Below are 23,438 nucleotides of genomic sequence, written 5' to 3' on the forward strand. Positions count from 1 at the left end.
CCGCCTTGTGTCTGTTGTTTGCCGGGATAGACTCCGGCTGCCCCGTGACCCTGAATTGCAAGAATGGGCTGGGAAAAGGCTGGATAAGCCCTCGATGGAAAAGACACTTATTTCAGCTTCTTAGATTCCATGCCGTTATTTTTTTTCTACTGTTATCTACAAATTTGCAAACCTATCAAAGCTTACATTTCAAATACTATTCCAACCAACATAACGTTTCAATGCAGGCGTTACATCACATTACTTTATTTGTTTTAGGTCTTTGAAGGGAAATTAAGTTTTTTTTGCAAAGCAAAGCAAGAAGTGAATCGTCTATCAGGTAACTATAGAAAATCATTTTCATGGGGGTAGTATAGACATTACAAAATCAATCTGCTGGGAGACGAGGAGCATAACTGGGTAGTGTTTGGCTACTTCTAAATAAAATCTGTTTAAAATCTAATCTTCTGGCTCCTGAGACATTGTACGTTACCAAACACGTTTTGTTTAGCTAACGACGATTATTAAACTTTACTAAAGTAAGTTATATTAAAATGGCTTTTAATATTTTACTGCGGTATAATTTTACAAAGGCAATGCATTAACCACCTTGTTTGAAACGGTAGGCTGAGCTATTTTTCAACATAATCTAACTATATACTTAATAAACTATGTAGTTAATTAAATGTTACTTCTAATGAACCCATAACGTAAACCCAGAGAAGGCTCGCTGTTTAAAAAAATATCGTTTGCTAATTATGATTTATCATGTTTATAGGAATGCAAGAAACCTCTTAGTGGACAAAATGCTTTGCACTGAGTAACTTGTAAGCCTCAATTTCCATAATTGAGCAGGACGTCTCGAGAACCTTTGAAAGGCCACTTCAGTTCTAAGATATTCATTAATTTGAGCAGGAGGCGGAAGGAATAAGATTTGTTCCGTCAAGACAACAGCACGAAATCGCCTCTTTAAAGGTTTTTTTTTTATAGGATCTGCGAATAAGCTACTGCTTACTAAAAAAAAAACATCTAAAATTAAGACGGTCAACTTGCTTTACTGCCTGTAGGAAACAGATTTTTTTTTCATCATCTTTTTAACCCTTCGACTTCGCTTTCGCTTCCAATGACGTCATGGTGTGGGAAAGCGGAAAGCGTGCATCTTCTGCAACTCGGACATTTTAACTGCAGTGCGAACGTCGCGTTTTGTGCCGTCTTTCACATACACAGAGTCATTGTCACAGACACGTCGCATATATTCAGGGGGCATGTTATCCGGTGACCTCAATAAAAAAAAAAGAGAGAAATGACGTTTTAATTCCCTCCCGAACACGGTGTTCTAATTATAGGACCCTCGAGCCGCCGACAAGTGTTATATAAGGGTGCGATAAACTTCTTCAAAATGTCTGCGGCTGAGACACAGTGCATGCCTCGTCGCGGTTGTATTGACAAGTGCGTTCCTGGCGCACCCGCCGCGCGGTGCCCGTGCAGCCGGAGCCGGGGCCGGTGTCGCCTGCCCGGGCTGCCCGTGCCCACCCGACACCCGGAGCGCCGCCGCTGCCGCTGCCGCTGCCGAGCGCGCGGCGCATTGGCCGGTGCGGATCAGGGGCGCGCGGCGGCTGCTGGGATTGGCGGAACGCCCGTCCTTTATCCGCGCGGCTCTGCAGAAGTCCCTGGCAGTGACGGGGGACGCCGACGTAGAGAAGAGATTCCTGCCGTTCTTTGCCATGGTCAGCCTATTAGTGTTAGTGGAGAAAATTCACCAGCGAGCGTTGTCATGAAGGTAGAGTAATTCTGGCGGTTTACTGTCATTGCTACGTGTGTTATTTTTTTTTTTAATCATTTGGTAACCTTGAAGTCTCCCGAAATGAAGAAAAAACCCTTTTGACTTGTATCTTGCTTCTTACTTGTGTGTGACGGATCTGGTCTTAAGTAAGGGTAGAATCCGTTCTGCAAAAAGGGATGATTGTACAAAATACAGCATAATGCCTTTTTTATTTGGGGGCACTTTGTAGTAAAATAGTCGTCATAATGCATTTTCATTTATGTTTTCGACATCTTATAGTCCAATGGCATATTTTGGTTTGTGGGGACCAGAACGATATCAGATTTCCACTGCAAAGGTTTTGTATTATGTTGTGTGTGTGTATTTAAGAGAGGACCGGCTACATTTTATTTACAGGGAAACCGTGTGCTTGTATGGACTGATGTAATGACAATGTCCTGGCTTCCGTTTTATTAATGGAATAACTTGCTTGGCTCGAGTACTCGTCATTTTTAGCATAGCGCAAATCCTTTACTGTGCGATTAAAGCTTTCACGCTGCAGTCAGTGATGTCTGACACGTTATTTGTGGACTAAGAACCTTTTTCTTTGTATGGGAAGTTCTCTTGACCTATTTGCATGCGTGCATTTTTTTCCTTTCAGAATTACAACAACATGGAAAAACTGGAGAATGAGACTGTTTAAGACTGCTCTTTAACAGCTCCTGAAGGGCTCAGTGTCTACTGGTTTTTGTTCCACCTGAACAGTCAGTTACATAATAGGACTAATTGGAATATTTCTATCAGGATTGTGAGGCGTTGTGTAGGCAACTGTACATTGAAGTGAATAGTTTTGAGAATTCACATTCTCACCTTGAAGTGAACGTTTGGAGTAAATTGCCTGATATAAGAAACATCCTATGGATGGCTCCCCGAGTAAATGATGTGATTAGGTCTTTAATTGATTACACATTGTGGAACAAAAAACGAAACTCGGACATCGGACCAGGAGTGGGCAGCTTAGGTACTAGAGGTATATCTGACTCTGTGTCTGCGGTCTGCAGGTTTTCTAAGTCTCTTAGAAGCACAGCAGCACATGGAGAGCTGGGAGATGTTAAATTAGTCCGATCAAGGCCAAAACAACTGATGGAGGTTAAGAATGAGACAGAACGAAACCCTGTAGACCCCCCCCCCCCCCCCCAAAGGACCAGGACTGCTCAGTCCTGCACCAAGCCCCTCCAGGAGCCACCTCTTAGACCCCCAGTTTCATTTTGACAAGTGTCTTCTCTTACAATCATCTCTGCAGTTGCATTGAGCACTCAAGCGCATTGTACTCACGGCAGGGTTGTCAGTGTGGTAAAATGCTTTCAACAGCTGAGTGATTGTAAGAAAAAATGTGAATAGGGAAACAGATCTTGGAACTTTTAAATGGCGTTTCACGTTGATTGTACAACAGGGCCCTGAGAATACGATGCAAACATAACAGCGCACTGGAACGTTTACGGATTTTAGCTTGGTCCCAGATTGCTTCCATCAATCTGTTCCCCTGCAGTTCATACAGTGAAAATCTGCTGCTTTAAAATAAAATAAAGTGTATTATTTTTTGGGGTTTATGACAGTCAACATCTCTTTTCACGGAAAGCAAGGGGAAAAATCTTTGTTGTTTTAGAAGATGGTCAATGCATAGGTGCTGATGTTTGGAGAATTTCCACCATACATTTGTAAATGGTAGAAATTTTAGCGTTTTAAGGATGTTTGACAAGCTATGAAGTTTTTAAATCGAGCAAAAATGTACAGTATGTTTGAAATGCAACACTAGTTGAATCTTGTGAAAACCCACGTTAAGCAGGAGAAATATTGGTTTGTTGGGGATCAGACATGCAGGAAGGAAAATATCTAGCCTATTAAACAACGTTATTAAAAGTGCCAGTCAGATTTTAATATCCCAGCCTGGATAAAAGCTAAAATATAGAAATGACTGAAATGTACCCCCTTAAAAGTAATTCACAAAAGAAAGATAATCTTTCATTTTTTTGTGATCTATTTCGCTCATCACTTTTTATTAGAATTTGCATTCTGCTGCAAATCTGCACAGATAAACAGATGTATTGGAACAGCAGGAGCCTGAAAATGAGTGTTTTCATGCAATTTAATTATGTTTATTTTCTCACTGCATTAAACAACAAAACGACGACTAACATACACAATTTCATACTCATATGTGCTCCTCACATGGTTAACAGTTCTGCTGAGTTTTCTCCATTCTCATCTGCAAGTCATCTTGAATTACTTTGGTTTAATGGGCAAAATCGACCAGAAATCCCCATTGTACTGGTGGGTATGATCTTTACTTCAGCAGTCTAAAGCCGTGCAGTGTGAGAGAACAAAGGCGAGTGATTGGCGAGCAGTAAGAAGACTGAACTGAAAGATGAACTCTTTCCAGCTGGATTTCACTCATGCTTTGACACAGGGCACCCTGGAGGAACTAAGTTAGCATGACTTGCCACTCTTTCTGTGCGTGTTGGGAGTGCTCCTTACTGCTGGAATGGCAATCAAAGAGCCCCCCCCCAAAAAAAAGCAGCCGACTCTGGCACAGATCAAGAATAGCTAGGACAATTGAATCTCCTCTGCTGCCTTAATCTGCGTGTCTTCATTAACATGCAGTGGCTGCACGGGTTTCGTTCTGTCTGTCGTGACATGCTTTACTGTTCCGCTGTGCCTTGTAGTGCCTGGGGGAGCAAAACAGGGGTCTCGCAAAACCTTGATGTTGCATTATGTGCCCCTTTGAATTGCACGAGCGGGATTTATTTTAGCAAATGCCACTGCGAGACAAATCAGTAAAGGATTTTTGGGTGGCTCTTGGATGATGAGTATTATATGGGTAATATGGTGAAATGTGGCGCCGTCACGTATTTGCGACAATGCATTTGATGTGCATCTGGTAAACCTTTCATGCAGTAAGACCCCACGTCAGAGTGCACTTCCAGGGGAAGCTGTCACGGGGAAGAAGCCCCCCTTTGCCACAGCCTCACTGCTGCTGCCTTCGCATGCCTCTCCTTGCTTTAGCACTTTTTGTTCCTAGATGACGTAATGGTGCTGGAGAAGTCGGGGATGGTGCGATGCTTGGCAGGTTTTCGCAGCACGCTGCAGCTGCCATGGCTGAAGATTAAAAGCATGGGGGGTTTAGCAAAGGCGGGATTTGAAATGGTTGGAGGAAGTCGCATCAGAACAGAAGAACCGTTGTCTGCCTCACCGCAGAGGGCAGGCGTTCTGAGGCCTTGACGTCCGAGCCACTTGCACGTCACAGAAGTCATATTTGCTCTCAGGCGAGCAGTTGCATGCAGGCGTAGGTTCATTAACTATCAAGGGTTTCAGTGAACCTGGTTCAGTGGCCCATAGCTTTGTTCGTAGGCCATAAGCCACACAGACTGCTGAATGCTACTCTTTTTGCAACCAAATCATCCATGTAATTTTATTTTCAGTGGGTCAGCTAGATTTCCTTTCGTTTTTTACATCCCGTAGTACTCCAGTGTGATCTTCATACATTGGACCTCAAAGTTTAAATGATTTTATTATTAGAATTCAGAAATAATCAGAAGTAATGAATAATTATGCTCGTGTGCTCCAGCGCATACTAAGCAACTGATATTTTTTTATGATGTGTCATGATTGTTTGATTGTTTCCAAAAAATCACTAATTGGTATTTAATCAGCATTCAGTTGGCAGTGCATCTTTCTTCTCCAAAAAGACTGTAATAGTCCTCTGTGTTTATGTAACTGGTGACAGAGATGTCCATCTTGGAAGCTATTGTAGGTCTTTGGAACAACTTTCTTTAAAAAAAGATTTCAAGGTACATGTGCTGTAAAAGCTATTATTGTCTGATCAGGTCATTACGTGTTCTGGGTGTTACACAGAGATATTGTGAAGGCTACGCTGTTAAATATATTGTGAAACAAACTAATAGAAAATGGATTAAAATGGCTGCTAAAATGAAGTTCAGGGTTCTAGAACAGTTGTTGAGGATGTACTGGAGTATTAGGGTTCTAACAGAAGTACTGGTTGGAGCCTGAACTGTAAGACATGACTTTAAAATGACACACAGTAGCAGCATCCCTGGTCTCTGATCTCGGTTTTTCAAATTCCAAAGGACTCTGTATAACCTGTTTACTGCTTTAAAAAAGTCACTGATCTAAAGTAATTAACATATTGCAGAATACTGGATTCTGTCACACTTTCCCCATTTCTTAATTTCTTGGCATTAAAGAAGAGCCTTTAAAATGGAATTCTGACATGGTCCAAGAAGGCAGTTTTCTGTGAAAATGATCAATTCTGCAGTAATTTGAAACAGGTTCACAAAGTGTTACTGTAACCCTTTATAGTATACAAATGTATGATAAATGTGATTCTGATGGCTGAAACTAGAGTTATTGTTTTGTGTATTGATTAAAAATGCAATGGTTTACTCATAGCTGCTGCCCTGGATATGCAGAACATATCACCAGTCTGAGCTATCTTAAAGCACAGTGATTTCCACGCATTTCAGCTGAATGGAAATCAATCTCATGTTATAGATGTGGTGGCTTATATGAATGTACTTTTTTTATGACTGATCTGCTTTTTACGTAAAAAATAGAAATAATAATTTCATCTGAAAGCAGACGGCTGCAATTTCTTGCCTCCTCGGTCTCACCCAGTGAGGCTGTTTTATTAAGTCCAGCTGTGTTCGCGTGGTCTGAATGACTGTTAACTGCTTGATCAATCTCTAGATTTTTAGAAAAGACGGCCAGAACAATCAGGTTTCTTTGAGTAGGTAGGGTGCTTTGCACTTAACTTTCTCTCGATGCATTTATAGCAACCCTTTAATAGCCTTTGGTTTTAAAACAAACTAATTTGAATTTCTACAAAAGGAAATTGTTATAGAAGTGTTATATTAATTTGTACTCGTTAAACAGTTACTTGGGATTTGAGAGTTATTAACTATTTATTGTCTGGGAGTCTTTTTCAAAGCAAAAACTACTACCCTTCTCCATAGAGTTGTCAGTTTTGTCAGCCTGTAGTAGTAGTTATATCGATGTAAAAATAACATAAAGACCTGTGCTTAAATGTTAGGGTTTAATTTCCAGAGGGAAGGAATTGTGTTCAGCGGGAATATGGTCTTCATGTAGAAAGTTTGAGACAGTAAGTCTCAGAATTCAGTTCTGTTCTGAAGTAGTCAGGGTGTATAGGAGAATCTTATGCTTAGAGGTCACTCTAAGACTTCACATAAGACCTCACATGAGTCTGTTGACTTTCTTTTTTATTTTTTTAAAATGTGCACTATATATCCTTACATCTGTAACAGGTGTTCTGAATGTGACCTTGATCTACAGAATGTAAAGTTGATGATCTAGAAGAAAAACAAAAAGTAGATGGAGATGTAATACACTTCTGGACTTTTCTTCTACGCTTCTTCCAGTTCTGTGACTTCTGTTGGTCATTAGAGAGTTTTTCTATTTCTGACCAGTGAGCAGGGGCCTCCTGAGTGGCTCAGTCCGCAGAGGCGTTTGCCCAACCGAAGGTTGAGTTCAGTGATCGCTAGTCGACTGTGACTGGAATACCCCAGGCATTGGGGCACGATTGGTGGAGCTCCTCTGAGAGCAGAGTGGGGTTAGTTGGCCAGGGCTCTGTGTGATCTCGGCCACACACACAGCGCCCCCTGTGGCCTCCCGGGGGATTGCAGGCCTGCAGTGCTCCTGGTGAGAGACACTCCTCCCGTCAGGGCTGCACTGCCTTTGACAGGCTCATAGACTTTACAGTACCGTGGCTTGAAGGTAGGATAGTCAAGCCGAGACATGATGAGCATGCAGTTGGTGATTCGAGATGGGGTGGGCATAACAAAAATGTCTAAAAAAAAAACAAGGGACAGAAGAGTGGGATGCGTCGAGTTTCAACGCATGGCTCAGTGGGGACATGGTTTTCTAACCAGCTGCTTGGGGAAGCTTGCCGAAGAGAACCGACCGCTTGTCAGGTCCAGGAGGTGAGAATAATGCCATTTAGGGAGAAGCCACCTTGTTCGACTGAGGTGCCACGGAGGTATTTTGAGTTTTGAACTCATGAACTGTCCGAGGAAGAAGGTACAGAAAGAAACTCTACACGTGGCCCCTCCCCACCTGTTTGAATGATCTGCTGCCGTTTCCCTCCGCAGGCTGGGGCCTCGTCTATGTGGGCTTCATGCTGTGGTCTGCTGAATGAAGTGATGGGCACCGGGGCAGTGCGGGGCCAGCAGCCGGGCTTCGGGGCCGGAGCCGGGCCCTTCCGGTTCGCCCCCAGCGCGGGCTACTCCACCTACCCCACGACCTCAGGGAACTCCAGCCTCGTGTGCAAGGCCTGCGGGCTGGCCTTCTCCGTCTTCAGGAGAAAGGTACAGACTGGCTGGGAGGCTGGGCTACCCCCCCGGGGGCGATTTGTCTGTGCCACTGCGGAATGCATGACAATCATGTCGTTTCTTCAATGTGAAATAAATCGGTCAAAAATTGTTTATGTGTACAAGTCTTAAGAACACTAAAACTGTCATAAAAGAGAAGCCAGCAGCCATCTCACCCTGCAACTCACAACTGGCTCAGCAGGTGTGAGCCTGGTCAGTACCTGGATGGGAGACCTCCTGGAAAAAAACTAAGGTTGGTGCTGGAAGAGGTGTTAGTGGGGCCACCAGGGCCATCGTCCATGTGGGTCCTAATGCCCCAATATAGTGACGGGGACACAATACTGTAAAAAGGTGCCGTCCTTTGGATGAGACGTAAAACTAAGGTCCTGACTGTGGTCATTAATAATCCCAGAGCGTTTCTCAAAAAGAGTAGGGGGTGTAACCCTGGTGTTCTGGCCAAATTTCCCATTGGCCTTTACCAATCATGGCCGCCTAATAATCCCCATCTCTGAACTGGCTTCATCACTCTGCTCTCCTCCCCACTGAGTACTGATGTACTGGTACACTCTGGCTGCCGTCGCATCCTCCAGGTGGGGCTGCACACTGGTGGTGGTGGAGGGGATCCCCATTACCTGTAAAGCGCTTTGAGTGGAGTGTCCAGGAAAGCGCTATATAAGTGTAAGCAATTATTATTATTATTAAGAGAAGCCCATTAGTAGTCAATTGGTCCAAGAAGCTCATCCAGCTGCTCCTTGACTCAGCCAGAGTACCGGCTTCAGAAACACCACGGGAAACTCCCGTTATTGGTTGGAACTTTCACATAGTTTCCATTTGTGCCCTCTGGTTCCATTTCAGAATTAATCGTGGTGTTCTATAAATTTCACTGACGTTATGGACATTAGCATCAAACTGAGTTACTCATCTTTTTCTGTAAGGAAATGAATGCCTTATCTGCACACATCAGGTTTTTCTATTGTCCTCCTGCTTGCTCTCTGCTCTTCCTGAGTTTTCTTTGTTTCCACCTTATTATTTCCCATCATAGCTCTCCCTGATTGCTGTTCCTGCTGTAGGTACTGTAGGTTGAGTAGGAGTTTCTAGTCAGGTGGCATGCAGTTCGGCCTGTCGCTGCCCCAGGGTAATCTCCTGAATCCTCAGAGGTGACCAGGATAAGAGCTGCTAAAAATGGAAGGTTGCTTCGTTCAGAAGGCTAAGACATGACAGCACAGTGGCTGTCCTTAACATTGATTTGCCTGCACAGGACATCGTGCAGAGATGTGCCTTTGTCACATTCATTGTACTTGGGTTTAACTAGCTATGTTTTTTTTTAAAAAACACTGTATAAGACAGAACATGCTTGATTTCTTTTCAGGTTGCAAAGTTTGTTTTTTGTAAGTGAATTGTACTGCCAGTGTAACTTCCTTTGTTTAGATTTTAATAGTTTCCAACAACTATATTGCCTCTAAAAGGAGATACACTGGATACTTATCTCCTCTGCAAACATCTCCCCATATTTGTACATACCCCTATCTCTTTATCTCATCTTGCCTCTCAAACACATGGTGATTACATTTTCTAGGCCTTTTCTAAAGGCTGCAAATTCCGATGGTAAGATAGGGACTTAAAGAAAGTGAAATTTAGCTGATGTATTGTAAGCTGTCATAAGTCATATCGGCAATGTTCAGAGTACTTTGTGGCACTAACATAACATCAGCTTTATTGATTGGCTCCAGCTTGTCTGTGTGTTTGACACCAGCTTTGTGGCATTTCCATTTTGAGGATTGACTGGTCATAGATCAAAGAGAAAATAGTGTATTCAGTGTCAGGCCAGCACTGAATCTGATCAGCTCTAGAAGAGAGAGGACATTTGCAAAGTATCTTTTTTTCTTTTTAGTTGCTTACAAGCTATAATTCAAAATCCCAGAGCTGAATGTATTTACTGCTCTATCATTTACATCCGAATGACAGACTCCCTGTCCCTATACTGGTTACTTGATTTAAAGAAGCAGACAGTTGCAGGTGGGAAACGTTGATTTTTGTTCCCTGGACCAGCTAATGGTTTTTTCTTTTGTCACAAGAAAAATACATTCTAATACATTAGTCCCTCTGTTCTCCTGGGCCACTGATGTCCCTTCATCTTCCTTTGATCAGTGTTTGCCATGTATTTAACTCGGATCGAGAGATGTAGCTCTAGCCCTATTAACTCTGGCATCAAAATACACCAAGCAAAACTCGGGGCATATATAAACGCATTAGTGTATCGTCTGTCATGCAGGGGTGATGCACAGGAGTGGTGTTGGGGAAGTCTAGACGATGCCTCTTGCCTTGAAGCGGTCATTCCATTCTGGAAAGGCACCCCAGAGCTCACGTACTGTACCTGGTTTTCCCGGCCTTCTCCTCCAGCACATCTGCTGCGACTGCAAGAAGAACTTCTGCTCCCTGTGCTCGGTGCTGCAGGAGAACCTCCGCAGGTGCGCCACGTGCCACTTGCTGAAGGGGACTGCCTTCCAGAGGCCGCAGCTCATGAGGCTGAGGGTGAAGGACCTGCGTCAGTACCTGACGCTGAGGAACATTCCCACGGACACGTGCCGCGAGAAGGAGGACCTCGTGGACCTCGTCCTGTGCCACCAGGGCTCGGACGCAGAGGACGACACGGACTCGGGCAGCGTGCACTCCAGGTCGATCTTCACCACCCCACTGTCCACTGTGCGTTCCACATCCTTGCAGTCGTCGCTGTCTGCCCCTCAGGGAGAAGAACTGGGCAGAAGAGGAAGCTCAGGGACCACGAATCAGGTATCGGCTGGCTTCTCTGAACTTCCTTCCCGTGAGATTTCGAACATGCATTAAGTTTTCCAACAAGAGCTCCAGTAGTGGAGTAAAACCACGATTTCGCCTGTTTTACATGACATTATTAGCAATCACTTTATACACCTTCGTGGACCCACATTGTCTATCCGCGGGCGTCTGTATGCCAGTGTGCGTGACACACCCTTGTGGAACGACTTGAAAGCTTTCCATTTAATTACAAGTAAACTATTTTGTTGCCTAAATATACTTAACTAAAGCTGTGAATGTCAGTCTTTTCTAAGAGGAGCTGCAGTGGAGGGGGAAATGCAGAGCTGGCAGCTGTATGCATTATTAACAAAATGGAGGTTAAGTGGAAATCCCTGCATTCCATGATCCTCTCCAGCGCGTTGCTTGTAGCGAAGGGGGTTGTGGGATGTTGAAGTTTGCCAGGCAGCCTTTTAGAAGTAGAGGCGGACAGTGCGAGTGTGAGTTTCTGTCCTTTTGGATGTGTGGTTTGAAGCAGGGGCTGGAAATCACCGTGGATCTTCGCAGACACAGGAGCTCAAACACTCATGTCGTTTTAGTGGGATGCAACCCATTAGCTAATGGCTTAAAGTGTGGTGGAGACTAAAGCTGTCATTTCATGCTTTTTATTATACCTTTGCATCTCTAGCAGCGTAAATAGTCCCCTTTTAATCGCAGCATGCTGCTACTGCAGTAAAACAGATCATAAGCAATAAGTCATTTACCAAGCCTAGGTCATCTTGATTGAAGACTTTTCTCTCTGTGCCGAGAGCAGGAGAATTTTGCTTTGTCTATATACAGGACTGCATTCCATAGCATACTAATCTCTTTTCAACTCGGCTAACCTTTGTAAAAGATCAGCTGGGAAATTTCTCTATTATAATTTTTACAGTGTACATTATATATACATTGTGTATACCTTGTATACAGAATGCCTTTTTAAAAAGGAAGCAGTTATTATGCTATGTAACTGGTTGGTCAATACAGAAATGCTGGTAGGAAAGTGCAGAAAGTGCAATGTAGTGCTACAACAACAACAACACTGTCCAGTACCATGTATTGCTTTCTGAGCCTTTTGTAGTGCACTCACTGGGTTTTCAGTGTTTTATCAGTACTGTTAGACCTATCTAGACATGTCTAAACCAATCTACAAACAAATCCCACATTGCCTTTACCCAGTACAAGGTCATGGGGGAGCTGGGGCCTATCCCGGCAAGGATATACCCTGGACTCGATGCCAGTCCATCACCGGGCACACACAGCCGTGGACACAGACACAGTCACACCAGGGCTGGATTACCTGGAGTTAACTGGAGCTCCCAGCACAAACCCACATGAACACGCGAAGAAACATACGAACTCCACGCAGACAGCACCCCAGTCTGGAATTAAACCCAGGGTCGCTGGGCTGCCAGGCCCGGAATTAAGAACCATTCTGTTTAATTTTCGAGGGAGTGTAAATTGTACGACATTTAAGCAGTACACTTTCTAACTCTAAAAGACTTGATTTGCCGACCAGAAGAAAGGGGGTTATTTTAAGGATTTTCCAGCTGTGCGTTATGTGTTTTTCTTCTGATTTGCCCTCAGGACCAGGGAGACGGTCCAACACTCTCACTCTTGAACCTACAAAATGAAAATGCAGTTCAAGAGGTAAGTGCCCAACTTGGTGTAAAGACAGCTTGTTTCTGGACTGTAACAGATGGGGAAAGTGGGCTACAGCAGTTTAAAGGTAAATGAAAACTAAGGGGACCAGTGGGGCTGCTATATCCCGACCAGTGTCCATCCAACCATTTTCTATCTGCCTCTTTCCATCGAGGGTTGCGGGGGACCCAGAAAACAACGGGTAAAAAAAAAAATTGGGGTCCCCAGTCCATCACAAGGCACAGACACAGCCATACGCACAACCAACATGGAGGCCCATTTTCCCAGAAGCCAATAAACCATCCAGCATGTCTTTCGACTGAGGAAGACGGAGAAGCCTGAGGAAACCCACACGAACATGGGGAGTGCGTACAAACTCCACGCAGGCAGCGCCCCAGCGCTGTGGGGCAGCAGTGTTAACCACTGTGCCACTGTGGCATCACCCGATGATGTCATTGTGTTTATTAACCTCAGCTTCTAAAGCTCTTCCAATAGCCACGGCAGTGCCCTCTCCAGTGAAATGAGCACACGTTTGTGTTGTACGGCCTGACGCAAGAAGCTGACGCCCCAGGTCATTTAACTGGAAGGCGAAAAACTGGGAAGTGCGTGACTTGGTGGCCAAATCACAGTTATTTTCCTTCGTCTCTCTTTCCGGTCAGAGCGCAGGGTCAGCCATTTATACGGCGCCCCTGGAGAAGCTGGGGTTAACAGCCTTGCTCAGGGCCCCAGCGGAGTAGGATTCCTCTGCCGGCCGCGGGATGCGAACAAGCAACCTCCCAGCCACAGGCGCGGATCCGTAGCCCCAGAGCCACCGCTCCGCGCTGCGCCGGGATCCGTGTCCCCCCGGGGCAGAGGGAGCAGGGAGAGGAGCGCGGTCTCACTCTTCCCCTGCGCTCCGCAGGCCGGCACCCTGTCGCGGAAGCGGGCCAGAGCCTCCCTGTCGGACGTCTCCAGCGCAGACGAGATCGAGGGCCTGTCCGTGCGGCAGCTCAAAGAGATCCTGACGCGCAACTTTGTGAATTACTCGGGGTGCTGCGAGAAGTGGGAGCTGGTGGAGCGCGTCGGCAGGCTCTACCGGGAGAACGAACAGAACAGGAAGTCATGTAAGCAGCAGGCGTGCCTCCTTCGGCGCGGGCCAGTCACTTCAGACACCCCCTTCACTTCTTCCTTTATTATTTCTTTGCAGTGGAAAATGTGAGCAGCAGCATAACTGCAGGTAAGAGTACACATTTTTTTGCATTCTTTCAGGATACTGTACAATATTCAGTCATTGCATCATATGGGTGACAATTAACACTGCTTTGTAAGCACGTTATTTTCTTTGGCAAATAAAACATCAGCAAAGCTACCGAACAAGAGTTGTTACATTAGTAATTTTTTGTTTTTTGCTTAACAGTATTTCTGTAAACCATTAAGGGTACAGTATTACTTCATGATGCAGTTTAATACCCCTACATTGGCGCTGATGATATTAAAGCATAAAAGAGTGGAAAAGGATGGGTTGGGACAGGATTTAAATAGATTGTGTAATGTCGTTTAACAAAATACAGAGTATATATCCCTTCCAGAGCATGAAAACACCTCTCCCGTGCCCTGGCCATGAAAGGAAATTATGCCTTAACACTTTCTTGTCTGTGAGGTTCCAGAATTGGGTCACACTTCAGTTTAGGTCTTCATTATAACTGTGTATTAACAGTCTACTAACATGTTATAAAAAATATTACTAATACTCCTTAGTAATGGCATATGGGTTGTGGTTGACTGACTGGTCAGGATTGGGTTTTTTGGTACTGATCTACAGTAGAAGGCTGGTTATCATGGCATATGGCACTGTACTAATACTTTATAAATATTTTATTCATAAAGAATTCCAAATACCATTTCCAACCCCTAATCTGACGTGTTACCCAGAAGTGACTCCCAGCTTATCTATTTTCTGCAATACTACAGTTTGTCAGAATATCGCCATACTCAAACTATTATCGCATCGGTTTCGCTAACAGCTGGGTGGTGACAGGGTGTTGCTTTGACAGCTAGGAGACTACAGGTCTTCAGGAGTTGAACTCGTGTGACCCATCTCCCATTGATTGTTGATTTGAATTCAAAGTGCTGCCATGAGATGTAGGAAGTCTGTATTTTAAGATGTAAACAAATAATAATAATGGCTTACATTTATACTGGACACTCCACTCAAAGCGCTTTACATGTAATGGGGATCCCCTCCACCACCACCAATGTGCAGCCCCACCTAGATGATGCGACGGCAGCCATAGTGTGCCAGAACGCTCCCCACACATCAGCTATCAGTAGGGAGGAGAGCAGAGTAATGAAGCCAATTCATAAATACAAACTCTGTTCTTAAATGCCCGCGAGAATTCGTTTTACAAACGAGTTGTGAAGAACTCTTTACCTCCTCTTCATTTGAGCTATGTGCAGGGAATATACCCTGGAAAAATGAAAGTTGAGTGACATCTTTATGAGCAGTGCTCTCCTTACAAAAGCCCACTATCCTCAGCACGGCCAATTTCTGTTCTAGGAGGTAACTGAATTTGTTTGGTAGTATAAATGAGGTTACAGTTGACTGCCATACACAAAAGTGTATCTGAAATGAAGTGTAGGGTACAGTGAGGCTGTTTTCTAACACCTGTGCTTCACTCTCCATAAGTGGTAGCATATCCTCAGCCAATCTGCAATGGAGGAATCGGAGGTAAGATGAGATGAGTATTCTCTTCATAAGTACCACCCTACCATTATTTTCTTGTCAGTGTTGTCCTTCCACATGATTATATTGAACATGATTATAAGCATCCACAAAATACAAACGCATGTATACTGCACAGTCCTCCACAAGATGGCAGGGATGCATGCTGTTAAAGAGGTGGAGGAAATTCTCCCCTTTTCCCTCTTCCTTAGAACTCAAGAATCCTTCCCAAAGCATGGCAGCCAAAGCATCAGCATTTTGTGATTGATGTAGCATTTTCATTTACCTTTGTTTGATATCTTTTATTTTTAATTTTCATCGTGGTACTTTTATCACCAGATCAAACCCTTGATTGTTCCCTTTTATGTGCCTTCCAGAAGAAAATGAATCTTAGTTTTTAGGTGGCCTTACTTTTTTAAAGGGATGTGATTATTTATAAGGGTTTATGCAATGGGCTTACGCTTAAATGTGAGGAATTACTTTTACTAGATGCAGAAGAGCACCAGTATATTCATAGAATTGTGAAGGAAGAAACAGAGGGGCTTAGTCACAGTTAAATAAAAGCTATATTCACTTCCTGTCGATAAGCTGCTTCACCTGTGAAACCTCTCTGTGAACATTAAATCCATTCTGAGTGGGCTTGATGACAACATTTTAAAGTCAAGATAGTGTTCCTGTTAGTGATCTTTGTGCATGGAAGCACAATTCAGTCAATTCAGAGCCAGACACAATCTGTAAACCTGCATGACCTCTCCTTAGTGAGCTGATGTCAAGTTTTATATCTACAGGGTGCTTCTTTACTGCTGTTGGCCTTTTAGAAAACCGGGCTGCATGGAGAAAATAGCTATAAAACGCATACAAATATGGCTGTAAAGAATGTGCCTCATAAAATAGACAATGATTGTACACACCAGAGGGCGCTACATCAGCCTCAGTGACCACCATTTGTGAGTGATGTCTTGCCAGTGTGGAAGGATGTGAAAGAGCAACAAGAAACTATTTTGTGCCCACTGTTGTCTTGCAACTAAATTCATGTTTTTCCATGATGCATGTTTTAATGAAGCATTTATTTGATAGGTCAACTAACCTACTTTTGACCTTGAATTATCCTAAGAAGTCTAGGGCCGTTGAGCTGGATTGTCAAAATGAAATCGTATACAAGACCCATATTGTAGCGAATGGAAAATCACCAAAGCCTGCAGAGATTTCACTTGGGAAGTCCCACTTCCTAATGGAATCAGACCTGAAGCAAAGCTGGGTGTTGCTGTAAAATGACACCTGTCTTTTTGCTTTTTGCAGAGGGGGAGAAGATGCAGCTCCCAAACGAAGATAACCTGTGCCGGATTTGTATGGATGCTGTGATCGACTGCGTGCTTCTGGAATGCGGCCACATGGTCACCTGCACTAAGTGTGGGAAGAGAATGAGCGAGTGTCCCATCTGTCGCCAGTTCGTAGTGCGGGCTGTGCACGTTTTCAAGTCCTAATGACGTAACATCCATTCATCCTTTAGTGTTCTAGGATATCAACATTTTTCTTTTTCTTTAGTTTGGACATTAAAATGCCATACGTGAAAATGGCTTTTTTTTTAAATAAAACGTTTGATTTTTTTCAGCTTTACTGCAATTGCCTTTTTTTGTACTGAAGCTCTAGCTACAGCTTAGATCATTTGTATTTAATGCCCTTTAATAAAAATCTGCAAAAGTAGGCTTGAAAATCTTAGGAGGAAATGATTGGGATAACACAAATGAATAGATTACTTTATTCTGAAATTATAAGTCTTTACTTTTTATGTGCGAGACTAATTGTATGCACAATGTACTACTTAAACGTCTTTATCCCAATTCAGAATGATTAGATGCTTCTAGCGTTTAAAATGAGAAGAGCATTATTAAAAAATTAACCACCCCAGTAAAACTTCAAAAGAATGTGCTGCGATACAAAAAAAGTGTACTCTTCAGGTACCAAACTATTTATGTGCAAGTGACAGAATACAGTAATTTATTTATATTTCTATCCTATTATTTCAGGTGCTTAACTGGTGAAGAACACAATGTTTTTGTGTTCCTCCGTTAACAGTCTCCATATTTAATTAGCTTACTATAGCAGGGGCAGATCTCCACTGGGGAATCTATGTTTATTATAGCATATCTATAACCACAGATTGTGGTCAGGGAGCATGAACTATGGATTTGAAATACTGTACATACAGTAGTTCAAATTGGGATGGTTTAATCTCAGCATTGAATTTATAGTGACCTGGAATTCTAATGCCCAAACAGAGCAATAAAGAACAGCTTTTATTTCGGCTCCTTTAAGATAAGATCTACAGTATAGTGGCAAAACCTTGCACGCCATTAAACTTTTTAGCAACACTTCAAACATTTCTACTTTAAATGATCGCTTCAGATTTCATTTCTGAATGTTCTCAATAGGAGTAAGAGGTGCTAAATCATCAGACATAACCCACCCCCTCATCTTATTTTCTTATCCAGATCACAATTAAATAATGTGGGTGTGGACTTTTGGATATTTGCGTTTATTTTTTGCTAGTTTATTCAAATGTGTTTAACGAGTTGGTTGACCAATTAGATTTAAACATTAGAAAAATTAAAGAAATGCAAGTTATTACACATGCCCCTGGGTCTGTAGAATTATAAGGGGAATATTGTTGCACAGTTATATGTTTCATATCGCTGTAAACTATAAGATGTATGTTTTTTAATGATTTAATATCTGATTTGCAGCAATGTTCTTCAGTTTTACCAAGTTTAACATCCTGTAAAAAGTGTATTGTTGCTGGTTGAACTGTTAATGATGTTGATGTTGGTTCGCCTACACATCAATGGAAAAGTAGTAATACAGTAGAAGACTTGGGATCCCCTCTTTATTCATTGTTATTGCTTCTGGTGGAATATTTAGTTATGTCTTTAATTTCTTCTTTAAATCATGGCTTTCCCATGCTCTGCTCTGCTCAAAGTATCAAACATATTCAGATGTAAAGCACCTTTGAAACACTTAAAATAAAAAATGCTGCTATATCACTAAGTCACACACAGGCACCTACAACAATAACAGAGCAGACTGCAAGTGGAAAGTGTTCTATGAAACAAAGTTTGTCACGTCTGGTTTTTGTATTTTGGAATGTTGAACTTTTTATTTTGGTAATTAAAAAAAACTTTAATAAAAATACAGTACCTTGACTATTTATACAGCATGTGCCACTTTCTCGTGTTTGAATACAGACACTTGTAACATTTATAGATCTGCATCCTTTGGTTGCACAGTAAACAAAATCCTCAAATCCGATTTTTAAAGAAGCACCTTCACTTTCCCCTGTGGGCAGCAGGAAAGGGACAAATTCCCTCTCCCCCTCCCCACTAAGAGGGTCTGCATTTGAGACATCTGCTCTCAAACCCCTCTGCCACTTTTTCAGATTGGTCTAGGAAGAAAACTCAGGCTGCTTATCAGATCTTGGCGATGAAACCCCAAAAGCAGGAGGGATTTAATAAGGCCCACATTCCCCCACACAACCTCCGTGTTAAAATGTATGATGCTAAAAAAAAAGTACTGACCTGGACAGAATTCATTATAGACCGCCAGATTTACACATGGTAGTTCATCTGTTTTGTTTTGTTTTTCTCAAAGGAAAAAAAAAAGTATGAGACATAAGGAAAAACACAGTTTATTTTTTTTTCCGGTATTTCAAATTCGTTCATAGGGAAGTGCTTTTAAAAAATAAAATCTATACATATATCTTCCTGCACATCTGAAATGTGATCTGTAATAACTGATAACAACAATATGGCATTTTAAATTCCATTCTTGGTCTGAACTTTTTTTTCCCCCAAAACGTTTGCTATCCAAAGCAGAAAGCTGGCTTGCCTGCGTCTTCACTGAACTTCAGTCTACCTATTACCCTCATTGCACTCACGCAAAACCTTGGAACGTATAAATGGCAACTTTTTTTTAATTTTACATACATTGCTGCCCTCAGTAAACCAAGTTTTAACAGGCTTCCTAATTTATATAACTCTTAAACATACATTAGTTCCCTGCTCAAACATCTGAGGTGCACAAGTACACTCATATAGGTGTAAGTGTACTGCATATATACACCTCATGTAAATACACACCCCTTGAAGCATTGGTATGGTTTGATATCAACTTTACTTGTACAGTATTTATCAAAAAGGAAGCAAATACTATTTGGTAAAGTGGTAACAGCATACTGTACAGGTAACTGTCCCGATCCGTGTTTTCAATTTTCATTTTTAAATGAACTTCATTTTTTTTAAAAAGGCAATTATGCTTGGTGTATATAAAATGACGTGATTTAAGTAAAAAACCCCTAAGAAATCATCTAGGAGTACGAAACCATATACTCAACCTGCTATAATTAGATGGCTCCAACTCTTGCCTGCAAGGCACAAGACTTTTAATCTGAGGAAAAAATACTGTAAGTGGATAATGATGCAAAAACATGAAATATATAGAAAAGGTACCACAGAAACAGCTGGCAGCAAGATGGTGTTCTCCTTAGTCTGACAGGGTCTAGTTACTTTAAATTATGTATGTTGCATATCTGTGTAAGCACGGTTTTAAGAATTCAGAACTCACAATTTAAATGAATTAAATTCCTTAAAAGATTCTGGGATCCTTTCTCTGCTTTAGAAAGGTCAAGTCCTAGTGCTTAGTTCATATTAAACAGTCACAATTTCAGGCATTTGCTAAAATTTACAGCTAAAGCATGTTATAGGTACATAATGGTCTCTTAGAATAGGGTGTCTATACAAAACAGCCCTCCAACCCTCCCGATATAAATAGTTGATGAACCTTGGAAAAAATAGCTATATTTATTCAAGTCAAACAGTGCAAATTGTTTTCCTAGATTTCCCAGGTATAAAGACAATGAAATAGACATTGATACATAGGCATCTGAAAGTACCTCTGAACTGGTATGTCTGAATACCTATGTCAGATAAAACACCACAGCATAAATTAATATATTAACACCTCGATCTGGACAAGCTATTTTAAGCATAAATCTGAAGTACAGGTTAAAGTCAGCCAAAGAAAAATGCAGATTGAAAACTGTCAATTAAAATGATACACCAGGGTGCATTCAATACTGCATATATAGAGAGCTTCAAACACTTTCTCATACAAAAATATTTCTGAATAATGCATGAGGTTTGTATTGTAACAAAACAACATCGTTAATAAACAAGGTAAAAAAAAATGACTGCACTGAGTGTGGTCCTTTCATATTCCTTAAACACAATGTGACTTTTTTTTTACAAGTTTACAACTTAAATGTTAATTCTTAACAGTACAAAAAAAAAACCAACATGCTTTTATTGACATTCGCTCCACAAAGCCAAGTTTTGCCCAGATTCTGTACAAGTTGAAAAATCCCATTTTCAGAAAAAAAAAAATTCAAGGTTTAACAGGACAATGGTATGAGCCTGATTCCTTCAGTATCTGGGGCTGGGGGAAGCAATATCCAGAACGAGACCTAAACATGATCTCCAATCCTCTGTATCTAAATCATTTTTTATGTTTCTGCACCTGTTGTCTGTTGGTCTGTTTTTCTTTTTTTTTTCTCCAGTGTTGTTGATTATCCCCTTTATGTGAAAAAAATCCCAAGTTAAAAACAACCAAGTCTGAGAAACCACATGTTGCTGTTCCATTTGAAAGGAGGGCAGTTTGTTACTTATATCTTGTGTGTTAATGTCCAGTATTAACTAGCTCAGTTTCTGAAGCAGTTTTTCCTCTACAAGTCCAAACTGTACGCTTACAGACATCTCTGCTATGAACTGTTCACAGCCTTCCTTGGTCACTTGTTTGCAGTACCGCAAGTCAATGTGACAGATGTTCCCACATCGTTTGAAGTAGGTCAGGCACTGGTCAGTAACCCTATTGCAAACTGCAGGGAAGGAAAAATTAAAGCTAAGTGTGAAACAGAAAAAGAGTAACTACAATTCACGATCTGTATTTTTATTGTCACTCAACATTAACCATGCAGTGCTACATGCATGAGGAATTATCAAATGCAGCATGTATATAAAGCACTTTTCAATCAACCTGAGGTATATAAATACAAAGACTGAAGAATTTGCTTTCAAGTTTAAATAGCGTAGGCAGAGATGAAAATTACTGGGTATTTATTAGTATGCACCTGAATACATGAGCCCTACATTGTTTGGTGAGCTGATGGTTTTTCCAAAAAAAAACAACAAGAAAAAACATTTAAGTTTCCACAGGATTATCATATATATGTATATATAGTTTAGGGAGTTGAAAAGATCACATTAATCAAAGAATAGAAAACACAATACAGTAAATGGATTTTAAGTGTAAGTGTGCGGCCTTTCTGGACTTCCAAAATCATGTCAGGTGACTACGGACTCAGCTCATCCTAAAAAAACAAATCCCAGTTTAATTAACCCAGTAATGCCCAATTTAGAAGACTATGATCTTATAATATAGTTTAGCTCAGGTCCCAAAGCTAAGTTTCATGTTTTGACACCACTGAACTAAAACAACTATGTATGACATGGACTGGATGATGTGCAAACCTAATATCCTAGAGGTATTGCTAACATTAGAAATATGGCACTCACAAAACCTGGGCATTAATGGGTTAATCGGACAAGCTCTGAATTTTTACACAGACTATGACAAGATCTCATCCCCCACATACATAGACAAACAATGAAAAAAACAAAAAAAAAACAGAAAAGCAGCAAAAACTGATTATCTGTGTACCAGTAATTCAGTTCTGCACATCCTGAGTCAAAATGCAACAGTACGATGATGAATTACAGTTTGTGTTTCAGTGAAGGTATGTTTGTGTTAATGCACTGACTGGAATTCTCCGTTTCCTACCTGACAGATTAATTTCTGTTAGGGAATCCCGAGTTGTCGTTCCCACTGCGGTTAAAATGTTAATGGACTGGTCAGTTATGTGGTTACAGTAACTGAGGTCCAGTCTGGAAAGCAAAGGCATGTGTCTGATTATAAGACGAAGGGAGGCGTCAGTAATATCCAGTCCCGCCAGACGTAAGTCTACAACATTCCGCAGTTTACTCCGATTGTCTATTTGACCTGTACATAGAAATAGAAAAGGGAAAGTCAGAAACCGGGGATGTATAACTCCTTTGTCTTAATTAGCTTTTAAAAGAACAGTGGCCCGGGTGTCTGCTGAAATAAAGAAGGAGTTAGAAATGATACTGATACAGTGTCAACGCGTAGGAAAGCAAATGTGATTTCTCATTTCCCTGGGCAACCGAACAGCACAGGAGCAGCTTAAAAACACAGAAAAAACATTTGGTCAAATTTCAAAGCTGTAGGACAGCCCAGGGTCTTCAGATATGCAAGAGGATGAGGAAACTTCAACTGTTTAACTGGTCTTATTTAGACCTGACATGTATTCCTGTACCATGAAATACCTTTGGTGCAATGCAATGGGTTAAAAACTCAATGCAACACTGGATCTTCTTTAATCAATTAATTTATGAGCTATGAATTTGTACAAAATGAAGGTCTTGTCTAGCCAATTCACTCATCGTTTATTGGATGTCCCTCACGGAAGAGGATAATTATCTCCCCTGATCCCGAAGGAGATCGATAAGAGCAATTCTTGTCCAATTAGAGTTACCTGAAATATCCATGCACACCCAAGAATCTGTCAGAAAAAATTCTCAAGAGACGCCGGGCATGTTATCCTACTCTCATCCACAAGAGGTCACTGTCTTGCATAACAATCATTTCCACTGACGTGAAGTAAGCAGTCAAGCCTGACAATTCACAACAGACTCCTCCCACGTGCACACCACCTCTAAAGAATGAAATGTGCTTATAGGATATGATTTTTTATCTGAAGCTACCTGGTCTGTTGTCAGTTGGTGGTGACAAGAGGTCCCTCATCTGGGCATCTTTCAGTCCCTCCACCCACTGGACATCCAGAGTCCGCAGCAGGGGGCAGCTGGAGGTACAAAGTGCAGAGACGGCCACCCAAGAGCACCCAGACAGGAGCAGGACCCTGAGACCTGCAGACCAAGGACAGAAAACCACACACCTTCTTAAGAATTCCAAATTGCATTTCTGCAGCAATTCTCATCCTCATGAATCCCAAAGCTCTTTT

The 23,438-nt window shown here is 41.9% G+C and overlaps 2 protein-coding genes across 9 annotated transcripts in view; one reads left to right on the forward strand and one right to left on the reverse strand.

Moving 5' to 3' along the window:
- Positions 1-384: 384 nt before the first annotated feature.
- LOC148641608 (E3 ubiquitin-protein ligase RNF34-like) lies at positions 385-18,479 on the forward strand. 2 transcript variants are annotated; one of them, XM_088618830.1, is made up of 8 exons: positions 385-1,759; positions 7,924-8,139; positions 10,543-10,932; positions 12,538-12,600; positions 13,493-13,694; positions 13,778-13,807; positions 15,257-15,298; positions 16,592-18,479. In XM_088618830.1, exons 1-8 carry the CDS (start codon positions 1,379-1,381, stop codon positions 16,774-16,776), a joined length of 1,509 nt encoding a protein of 502 aa, XP_088474956.1. In that variant the 5' UTR covers positions 385-1,378; the 3' UTR covers positions 16,777-18,479. The 2 variants fall into 2 exon arrangements, with proteins under 2 accessions (XP_088474956.1, XP_088474957.1); XM_088618831.1 differs by lacking the exon at positions 15,257-15,298 and having other exon boundaries at positions 751-1,759.
- Positions 18,480-18,958: 479 nt separating this feature from the next.
- kdm2bb (lysine (K)-specific demethylase 2Bb) overlaps positions 18,959-23,438 on the reverse strand; it is a 79,780-nt gene continuing 75,300 nt past the window's right edge. For all 7 annotated transcript variants that reach the window (XM_088618814.1, XM_088618815.1, XM_088618813.1 and 4 more), the window contains 3 exons: positions 23,182-23,343; positions 22,181-22,399; positions 18,959-21,218 (listed from right to left, as the gene is read on the reverse strand). In XM_088618814.1, coding sequence (XP_088474940.1) covers positions 21,037-21,218; positions 22,181-22,399; positions 23,182-23,343 — 563 coding nt within the window. In that variant the 3' untranslated portion in view covers positions 18,959-21,036. The remainder of the gene's footprint in view (positions 21,219-22,180; positions 22,400-23,181; positions 23,344-23,438) is intronic.

The sequence above is a fragment of the Lepisosteus platostomus genome, chromosome 24 (assembly GCF_059453375.1).
Source record: "Lepisosteus platostomus isolate fLepPlt1 chromosome 24, fLepPlt1.hap1, whole genome shotgun sequence".
NCBI lineage: Eukaryota > Metazoa > Chordata > Actinopteri > Semionotiformes > Lepisosteidae > Lepisosteus > Lepisosteus platostomus.

Coding starts and splice junctions, on each gene's coding strand:
- LOC148641608 (XM_088618830.1), top strand. CDS start 1,379: ATGTCTGCGGCTGAGACACAGTGCATGCCTCGTCGCGGTTGTATTGAC. Junction 1,760..7,923: donor CAGCGAGCGTTGTCATGAAG/GTAGAGTAATTC, acceptor TTCCCTCCGCAG/GCTGGGGCCTCGTCTATGTG. Junction 8,140..10,542: donor TCTCCGTCTTCAGGAGAAAG/GTACAGACTGGC, acceptor CTTCTCCTCCAG/CACATCTGCTGCGACTGCAA.